Genomic DNA, 10,498 nt, shown 5'->3' with positions numbered 1-10,498 from the left:
CCATCTAATCATATATCATAGGAATGCATCAATTTAAATGTACAGAAACATTTGACAGGACCCTATAACTACAAAATGTACAGAGACATGGGATCCTTGATAAATCTTGCAGAAATTAGTAGATCGATATCATAGCACTCACATATGAATCATTAGCAACCTAGTTTTGTAACAACAGATCCTTCTTTTAGACAAATCAGAGGAGGGAAATTTGCTTACCTTGCCTCCAGGGAGGCGCCTTGGGGCTCCTAGTGTCAGCCTCCTGTGGTGCTGCTCGCTGCAGATCTTGGGGAGGGGGCTGGCCGCTGCTGGCCTTGCCACTTGCGTTCCTGGTGGAGGGGGCTCGCTGGGGGCGGCGTGTCAGGGGCTCAGTGGAGGCGAATGGCAGCTGGGGCAACGTGTCAAGTGGCGGCCGCACCGGCCAGGGGTGCGTGGGCCCCAAGTGGTGAGAGCGATGAAGGCCGCATTGGCCAGGGGTGCACGGGCCCCAAGCAGCGAGAGCGACGGAGGCGGCGTGTCATGCAGTGGCCGCACCGGTTGCACGGGCACCAAGCGGCGAGAGCGGTGGAGGCGGCGTGTCAGGCGGCGGCCGTGCCGGCCAGGGGCACACGTGCCCCAAGCGGCGAGAGCGGTGGCAACAGCACCCGCAAGGGACGAAGGACGACGGGAGGCTCCGCTCGTCCCTACCTGCGGGGCGGTGGAATGGGTGGGAGAGTGCCGGCCGAACCCTATCTCTAGCTTTATATACGATGGCAGTTTTTGTGTAATTCTGTGTGAAGTTCAAGGGCAAATTGTTAACTCTCCCCGCAGAATCGGCGGGATTTTTCCCCAAGCGACGAGCCGGACGATTCTCAGTACACATTATTTCCCTCGATGCTCAGGGAATCGATTCCCATGGAAGCGTACCAGAATCAAAGCGTATGGGGTCGTTTGCTGGATTAAAATGACTAGAATCCCTCTATAATCGTATCCAAACACCCCCTTATGCAGACAGTCTTCCAGGCAAAGCCTGACCTGGCTTGGTTTTGGTTTTGTTCCTTCGAATCCTATGCTCTGCCTTTCTTCCGATGCCCCATGCTCCGACCTGACCCGACTGCCGTCGTGTCCATGTGGCACCGCTAGCACCCACCAGCCCACCTTGTCTGCATCCCTACTGAGCAGCCTCGCACCCCTCCTGTCTAGCAGCACCGCTAGCGCTACGCCTACTGTGCCACCGGCTGACCTACCTAACCACAACCGGCTGCATCCCATCCGTGCGTGCAGGATTGTTGCTGGACGGAGCCCAGCAAGGGTGGAGCACTAATCGAGCTCGAATAGCATGACCCCAAGTTGGATTAAGCTCCTCCGCTCACAAATCTTGAGCTCCTGATCTTGGATTTAGTCCACCCTAATTGCCTTGTTGCTATCCATGGTGAATGGTGATGCTGCTCGGCCTCCAGATCCTCTCTCTCTCTGTCTCTCTCCCTCCATCAAAGATAGCATGCTCCACGCCTCCATCTGATAGAGGAAAAAGAAGACATGGAAGGGAGGAAGTAGAGTCGGACCAATGGGGCTAAGGGTAAAAATGACATTGCATCACCTTTCTCTCACCTTCTTAGCCTAAAAATATTATTTTATTTGAGATAGTGTCTTTAAGCAAATTAGTGCAAAACAAGAGAGTCCACCGGCATAAAAACGTGGTCAATGATGTCCACCAGCAAATCGACATCACTTTACATGTCCCGTAGCAAATTTTGCCTTACATAAAGAAACAACATGTATGAACATTTGATCAGAAGTGCCATTTACCAACAACATGTATGGAGGTACAATTTCAACATTTGATCAGAAGTGTCATTTACCAGTAAATACATACTATAAAGAAACAACAGGTGTTGGATCAGAAGTTAAAGATAACCCTTATAGTGTCGTGTTTTGTTGTAGGCACAATAGCCAGCTTCAGTTTCTAAGCACTCCCGTAGTCTTCTCTGTAACTAGCAACTCAGAGTTGCAGCTGAAATGCAATATATAGGACCAAGATATTCACAATAATTTGACAATATAGAATATGGAGCTATCATTAAATTAGAAGTGTTGTATCAACCAGACAGAGTACTCGAGAAGCACTAAACTATTCGGCGAGGATCTGAAAAGTACTCGAAGGCTGCTACATTCGACTATGAAGCGCTCGGGAGCTTGTCAGGGATAGATCCTCAGTACCCACAAGGAAGGGACGGGGATAGATCCCCAGTACCCACAAGGAAGGGAGAAGACGGACTCCTACTAGAATTTCTCTATAATCCTACTAGGACCCATACCATGTAATCCTACTAGGACTCCTCCTTATAATTGACTAGTAATCCCGCCCCCTGGAGTATATAAAGGAGGGCAGGGGTACCTAGATCGTCAGAATCACAACAGAGGACCAAATCCTCAACACCAAACAACACCCAAGTGCAGGGCGAAATATACAGCACCCCAAACAGGATGTAGGGTATTACGCTACTTTGGCGGCCCGAACCTATATAAATCCATATCTTGTGTCCTCACTTTTACCTTCGAGTTTCAGGTTCGGCGATCCCCCACCAACCAATGTACTACCTCGGGATACCCCTCGGTAGGTTGTCGGGTATAAAACACTAACATTGGGAGTAGTAAAACATACTGAGGATGATATCTTATCTAATTGTTTTCCTAAGCACCCATATATTATTTATAAGAGAGAAGACAAGGCCGGAGCTCATATTCTCCCTAATTTGCCATAGCCACCAAATCAAAATAGCAGATGTTCCCTCTCAAATCCAGCACGGTACCTCCTTCCTCTATCTCCTCGGCGAGCTTGAGGTATTCCTCTTCCACCTTCACCAAGCAAGTAAACAACACCTCCATGGTCGAGCTCGGGCCAGCACCCTCCAATCCTCCATGGTGTAACAACCCCGAGACCAACAGCGGTGAGGACCGGGATGTGAGGAAGATAACAAGCTCTCATCGGATAAATTCTCCTATGGCTGCCAGTGAGATCGCCGTGATGTGAGATGGTCGCCGCCGAGGACAAGCAGGAAAGGGAAAACTCCCGATCCAAATTCTGTTCAATTTCTGATTGATGCCTCCCCTCTCATGCGAGTCTCTCTTGTATCTCCCCTTCACATGCTAACAGTAGGGCCCCACCATCCATAGACCAAGTTCAGATAGCATGGGTGTTACACTTCCGCCCGCCTGAAAAGTTGCTTGTCCCCAAGCAACATGATTTCTTGCAAAGCATACTCCTTTCTGCTCACTGTCTGTTTGGCATTTATTTAGATACCTTGTGAGAAAACTGTTTACTCCTCCAGGATCCCATTGCCTTGTAGAAACATATGTGTTCTTGTGTAGGTCAGGTTGCTGGTCAACTTCTCCTGAGCTGAAAGCACTATATTTCCACTCATTGCCCTTGGACATTTGCATCTTCACCAAGTTGCTTCTATGTGAGTGGCAATAAGGTGGCACTAAATCTTCCCACACTATTAGACTTGCCCTTTTGATTAGTATTTTCTTGAGCGCAATGTGAGTGGCATTGCTCCCTTGACTGAAACCACCCTAAGCCCACAACTGCGTGTTGCCAAGCAATAAGCAATCCACCTTTATGCTAATCATGCCAGTGCTAAAGACACTATGCTTACAAGGCTGTAATTCTACATACACAAGCTGCAGCCTCTTTACTCCTTGCATTCCTACACAAATGATCATGTTTCCATTGGCACAATTCAACTTCTGGCCATCAGGCGGATCATCAAGTATGCACTTCTTCTCCATGGTGGTGATTCTTTGAACACACATCCTATGCTACTTATTTTCAAATTCATACAGTCAATAGCTCCATAACTTTCTAGTGATATTTCTTTAGGTTCCTGCCCAGTCCTCTATTTTCCATGGCAAAGCTCGTAACTCATAGGTGTTTGTGACTTCATTAAGCAATCTGCATGTGATTTGGTCCAATATCTCAATGGTTCTTCTAACATATCTTTTGCAATCCCTTTGCGAGGCATATACACAAGCTTGTTTGCAACAATGACCAATAAGTAGAAGTCCTTGAGTTTGTACAACTCCAGCAAAGTTGTCATTTCTTCCAATACAATGATTGTTCCATTTCCCTGCCCAAAGCGATGTCTCCCAATTTTCAGGATAAGACCTTGCTCTGGCACCCTCACAAATGATCCAATACCCATCTCCTCTTGAATACTAATAGGTGGACTAAGACCGAAGTCAAGCTCAATAGTAGGCTTCATCTTCTCATCAGACACATACTCCCTACCACTTGCTAACTGCTGTGATAGGCCATCATGCGAATCAACATTGACTGGCATCTCATTCACATGATCCATACAAAATCCCATGAGAAAAGGAGTGTTTCTCTCAAGAGTTAGCTCATCATCCATGCCTTCCTCGCAAACTGTTTTGCTATCCTCATCGATCTCTTCCACAAAAACATGGTCTGCGTCAATCAATCCAAACTCCATGATTCCTAAGGAGCCATCAACAACCTGCTCATCATCTGGGTACCCTCCATCAGAAGCTAGCAGTTGCAAAATTTTGTTGTTCATGTCGAGCTCGGCTGGCATTTCCTCGTCCCATACAACCTTGCCAAGGATTTCTTCACACACCTCCTGTGCAACATCCTGGCTGGACATTCCATCGAGCAACACATGTGCAAAACCCTTTGTGTTCTCACCATCCACACCCAGGGCTAGTTGCTGCAATAGGCCCTCATGTGTATCAATGTCATCCAACATCTCCTCATCCCATGTAACCTCAAAAGGCATTGTATCAAATAAAGGTGCATGCTCCCCTATTGTGGCATTCCAACAAACACCTCGGAGGCAGACAACAAAGCATATGCTTACTGCAACAAATTGATGCCACCATCCCTCGAAATCATCTCACCTCGTGATAGTGGAGGATGAGGGCGCCCAACCACGACCTCTTGTCGCTCCCCATGGCTTGGCCACATCTGTTCTGAGCGCTTGTTGCGGTCACGTCTCTCTGCTTTAAACGAGTTGTCGTTGGTTTGCTCCAACCCGTGGTGTGCAGCCAGTCCAGACTCCTGTTCATTGTCACCTATGACTCCTCCTCCAACTGCAATGCCATGTCATCCAATGGCGCACGCAGAGAAGAAGCCGAGGATTGCGAGCTCTGATAACCAATTGCCACAACCCCGAGACCACCGGCGGTGAGGACCGGGACGTGAGGAAGATAACAAGCTCTCATCGGACAAATTCTCTCGTGGCCGCTGGCAAGATCATGTGACGTGAGATGGTCGCCGCCAAGGACAAGCTGGAAAGAGAAAACTCCCAATCCAATTTCTAACTCAATTTCTGATTGATGCCTCCCCTCTCATGCGACTCTCTCCTGTATCTCTCCTTCACACGCTGACAGCTGGACCCCATCATCCATAGACCAAGTTCAGATAGCATGGGTGTTACACATGGCTGAGCACCGGTGGGTAAGATCCAAGACGGCGGCAGGTTCCTCATGGTCTCGCTCAGGGGAGGCCTATGCATGGCTGAGCCTCCATCCACACACTCGGGGGAGGAAGTTCAGTGGATCTTGATGCGGCAGCAGCTGAAGTCAACGGGGAGTGAAGGGCTCAAGCACGAGGGTAACGAGGCTGGGGCACGGGTGATGCGACAGCAGCTGAGGGCAAACGCGAGAGGAAGGGCGGCATCATAGGGAGGAGGTGGCACAAAGAAGTAGACCGCCACTCCTGTCTTCCGAGCGAGGCGCCGCCTGTGGGCTCGGTGGGGAGAAGCGCGGACGGGGAGGAATGGGAGGGGCAGTGCCGCGGACGCGTCGCAGCGGACTCGCGGTTAAGGGTAGGGCCAGCACAAGCGTTGCCGTGCCGGGACAGGAGTTGGGTATAGGCGCAGGTAAACAAACTGGCTGGTGAAAAAAGATTTAGATTTTTTGGTAGAAACATTTTCTATCTTGCATTTTTTATGGGTCTGCACGCTATCCTCTTCCTTAAATACATGACAGGTGGATCCGACATGAGAAGTAAGGTGGCTCCAATTTGGATGAGGAACGTTTTTAATTGTTTTCGATCTGTATAGTATACAGATTCAGGCGACTTGGGTTCATTCCTTCCTGCAGCAAACAACGTCTCCCGTTGGATGCTGGTGCTTTTGAAGCTTCGGGGTGTCCTTGCTCTCACTACTACTACTTATCACAGGAAGCTTCGGTGAGCCGACTGTCACCTAGCTAGGATTGGCTTGGACCTTTTGTGATTTCCAAGGGTCATCTTAAGACGACCTTGATCCTTCTCTCCAAACAAAACTTATGCGATGCTGCGGATCACCTATCAGATGGTGTGATATGGCCTTTAGACGTTCGGTCTCCAAACGAGTAGCAGTGTTCTATCGCGTGTACTACTAGTACGAAATAAAGGGACGGACGGAAGGAGAAGAGGAAATGGAATTTTGGCCCTTGGCACCGTGAGGAGGCGCAGCCAGCCAGGCGACCAAGCATTTGACTTGGGTGGACTTCCATGGCCTAACCGCCCTAACCTAACCGTTTCCTGCGTGGGCTTTCCCATTTCGAATAGCTGCACTGCATTGCTGCAAGTGCAGAGTGGTGGGTTTAGGTTCGTTCCTTCGTTAGGTAAGCAAGTACTAGGATAGGATCGGACCTTGTCGCACCCATCTCCCGCTGAGCCATACATCGTTTGGCAAAGTGGATCGATGCTAACTGGTTTTTTTTATAATGTAACGGGCTAAAATGCCAAACTTAGAGCATCTCGTCGTGTTCGAACCACAAAGGACATGGTTAGGTTCCTCGTAACTTTTCATCCGGTATTTATGGAAAACTATTCTTTTAGTGATACGCAACATTAATGTTGTTGATAGAAGAAAGGATTCTATAGAGGAAGCATGTGTGTCCATGTATGTGTCCAACATTCTTGAAACTCGAGAGAAACAAACGTTTAACTAATGCATCATAAATTTTTTATTTCAATAATGATCATATTTTAGAAAAAGAAAATTTTGCACTCAAGCAATTATTATTACAATTCTTATTACAGTTTATGCCTCCATCATTTTAACCATATGGTACTTTTTCTACGTGAAGATGAACGTAGCAAAATCCACAATTCTGCACATTCATTGCAACAACCTATAGGAAAAAGGTATGGTAATTAAGGACCAATAAATCTATCTTTCACACCACACAAAAGGGCCCCAGGCTTCCGATGCTCATTGCACATTGCTGGTCCCATCATCGCAGTTGCCGCGATACTGGGATGCCTGATCGAGCTTTATAGCTTGCCTTCTTTTCTTATCTGTCATTGTAAATTTCCTGGCGGTGGCGCCATCTTCCTATAACTCTTTACTGGACGAGGGAATGTTTATTGGTTGTTTTGGAGTTTATATGCCTTCCAGGTGAATACCTTACTGTTCTGAACATGGTCCTATACTCTTGTAGCAACGAAGCGCCATGCTCCAAGTGTCCAAGTGAAGGGCTGATTCCATTTTTTGGCCTATTGGGCTTAGGGATACCAGGATCAGATGACATAAAAGCTGCAGGCGCCTTGTCCAGCTCATTTGGAACAGTATAATATCAAAGTCCATCCTTCCTGTTACTGGCAGTAGTTGCGTTGCACGAAACATCGTGATGTTCATTGACATTATGTCATCCATGTTATGATGTTAATGACTACTCCCTCCGTCTCAAATTACTATTCATTTTTCTAGATGCACACCTTTTAATATGCACCTAAATATATACGTATGTTTAGATATATAGCTAAAGTGTATCTAGAAAAGCTAAAATGAATAATAATTTGGGACGGAGGGAGTACTCTTCAGTTTTTAAGTAAAGAAGCAAGTAGCACCATGCCCCTGCCTGTCACCAGAAACCGAAGAATCTTCTCCTATTATCCTAAAAACAGAACATCCTCCTTTACTCTTCAAAGCCATCCAATTTATTCCACCAATACATGATGGGAGCATATGTACTATTATTGAATCAACATGTTGTGGACACCAAAACAAAAGTGTGTTGATGCAAAAATCAGACGGTGACCTTCACGTACTAACACACGAAAGGCCTGGGAGATTTGCTTCACTCCGATGCATGTCCTGTAGATCGGCGCGTATGGTGTGCGCGGGCGTGCCAGTCAGTTTGAGCATTCAACTGACAAGGGGAAGATGATCCTTTAAAGTTCGAGGCAACCGGCCGATCGGGCTGATGTGATCCTGGCACCAGCAGTGATGATGATGTAGCAAAATAAATCATAATAAATAAATATATCAGCCATGAGGCTGATTCCAGCATCCTGATGAATGCAAGTGGCTCATCAGCTATTCAAGTCAATTCAACATAATTTAGCAATAACCATCGGCTAGAAAGCCGATAGGAGACGGAGCGTCATCGAACTCTTGCTCCATCATAGCTAGAGTCACAAACCGATGAGATTCAAACTAATGTCGCTACCAATATTTCTAGGTGAAACCACAGTGATGCGCCCGGTAGTTGCAGCTTAGAAATACTCAGCAGGACGTCAACCTAAACCCCGCCGGCCGATGAATCTAATCATAATGAAACTTAATTCCAACAGCACTCGAAGGGTAGCCAAGATTAAGATGCAACAAGCTATTAAGCGATCTGTCGTCTATGATGAACCAATCTAAAGCTAATTAAAGCAAACTAAACGGCAAGACGATAGAATAGATAAATATCAGCCGATGCAAGCTTAATCAAGGTAGGATAACTAGTGAATACCGTAGATCAAGAAAGAAGCGATGCGCCGTAAGTCAAAGATCCAAGATATTCGATAACTGGTAGATAAAACTAGACGAAACCACAGTGATGCGCCCGGTAGTTAAAGCCTAGAACACCTGATGACGGAACTTGCAGCTTACCGGAGATCGAAGTTGATGCAGCCCAGCTTGCTAGAAGGAACTCGTCGAGAAGTTACACCTAGGGCAATGGCGTGAAGCGAAAGGTAGATGCGTAAAGGTAAATATTTTGTATTGATCGTTGGATAAAAATTACAATGGTCAGGACCCTTTATATTTATAGGGTGGATGGCCTTTGACGTTACATAATTGGAATTTAATCACGTACAAGGCAAGTCATGTACACAATATTTTCTAATCAAAACTCTATCTCTAATCAAACTTATCCCTAACCAACTCTATCTCCAGAATATTTTATTCTATAAAACAACCTACCGTACGTGCGCTTCCCTTGGATGCCAAACTGTTGGAACTCTTGCCGTGTACATGTGTGCGTTGATTTCCTTCTTTTAATCTTCTAGCTTTCTTGCTTTCTCTTTTTTCATGCACACGTTCCTGATTTCTACGGCCAACTCGCAAATAGCCTTATTTAGGAGATTTCGTCATTTTTTACATCATCGGCCGATTCCTTACTTTCAGAGCATATTTCCAAATTTTGGTGTTAACACAGGCCCCCCAGTTTTGGAGTATGAAGGCTTTATGTTCCGAAACTAATTATAGAAGTCCGATGATTCGATGTCAACACAGCCCAGAGTTTCAGTGTACGAAGGCTTCATGTTCCGAAACTAATTATAGAAGTCCGATGCTTGTCTTTAGAGCCAATGACATCTGATTGCAATATTCAAAGCCACATCGACTCCTCTTGAAATATAAAGAACCCCATCGGCTTGATGCCTTGATCCCACTCTGAGCCGATGAATTCGCTGGCCGTGAAACAACATATCAGTCTGTGGACACCAAAACTTGGTGCAGTAACCACCAAGCTTTTGTTGTCAACACATATGCCCCCCTAATTTCGGAGTATGAATATTTCATGCTTCGAAATTAATATCCGACATATTTTATAAGCAGTCGATACTGTTCTGCTTGAACTAATCAGCCGATGCAATTTTGCTTGAACCAATCGACAGATGCAATTTTTTTATTAGCCAAGCAATCAACCCATGCTTTTTGCCAAGCAGTCAATCGGCTGATGCTATTTCTTTTATCGGCCAAGCAATCAGCCGATGCTTTTTGCCAAACAGTCAATCGGCCGATACTATTTTTCTTGTATTGGCCAAGCAATCAGCCGATGCTTTTGTGCTAGAAGAATAAACTTAAATGGAAGTATCGACAACTCGTCATCGGCAGCAGGACACCATCGGCTGTCTTCCTCCATCTCTCCCATTGGCTGTGGGAAAAAGTTAAATAGGCAGCCGATGCTTATTTCTCTTATTCAGCCGATGCAATTTCTTTTATTTGCCAAGCAGTCAGTCGATGCTAGTTGGCCAAGCAATCAATCATCCGATGCTTAATTTGCCAAATTATAGGTCATCGGCTCATATAACAATGAAAAGTATAAAAACAAATTATGACGCGTCCGCTTGTAGTGGTCCAGTGGTGCCACGCTTGACTCAGGAAGATTATCAATTAACAGCTCTGCGTGTGCAATCAATGATTCGACCCCAGATAATACAATCACCGAGCCCGGGTATATTTTCATCGGCTCAATATCAGCAGATTCCACAGCAAATGATGCAGTACGCTCG

General features: G+C 46.2%; 1 protein-coding gene across 1 annotated transcript; it reads right to left on the bottom strand.

The window, feature by feature from the left end:
* Nucleotides 1–2,586: 2,586 nt before the first annotated feature.
* On the bottom strand, nt 2,587–5,760 carry LOC101772266. Its single transcript, XM_022825019.1, has one exon. It carries the CDS (start codon nt 4,776–4,778, stop codon nt 3,879–3,881), a length of 900 nt encoding a protein of 299 aa, XP_022680754.1. The 5' UTR covers nt 4,779–5,760; the 3' UTR covers nt 2,587–3,878.
* Nucleotides 5,761–10,498: the final 4,738 nt, after the last annotated feature.

This window comes from Setaria italica, chromosome III (genome assembly GCF_000263155.2).
Source record: "Setaria italica strain Yugu1 chromosome III, Setaria_italica_v2.0, whole genome shotgun sequence".
NCBI classification, from domain to species: Eukaryota; Viridiplantae; Streptophyta; class Magnoliopsida; order Poales; family Poaceae; genus Setaria; species Setaria italica.
Note: the sequence above shows the minus strand (reverse complement) of the source record. Positions and strands in the feature narration are given on the sequence as shown.

Coding starts and splice junctions, on each gene's coding strand:
- LOC101772266 (XM_022825019.1), bottom strand. CDS start 4,778: ATGCCTTTTGAGGTTACATGGGATGAGGAGATGTTGGATGACATTGAT.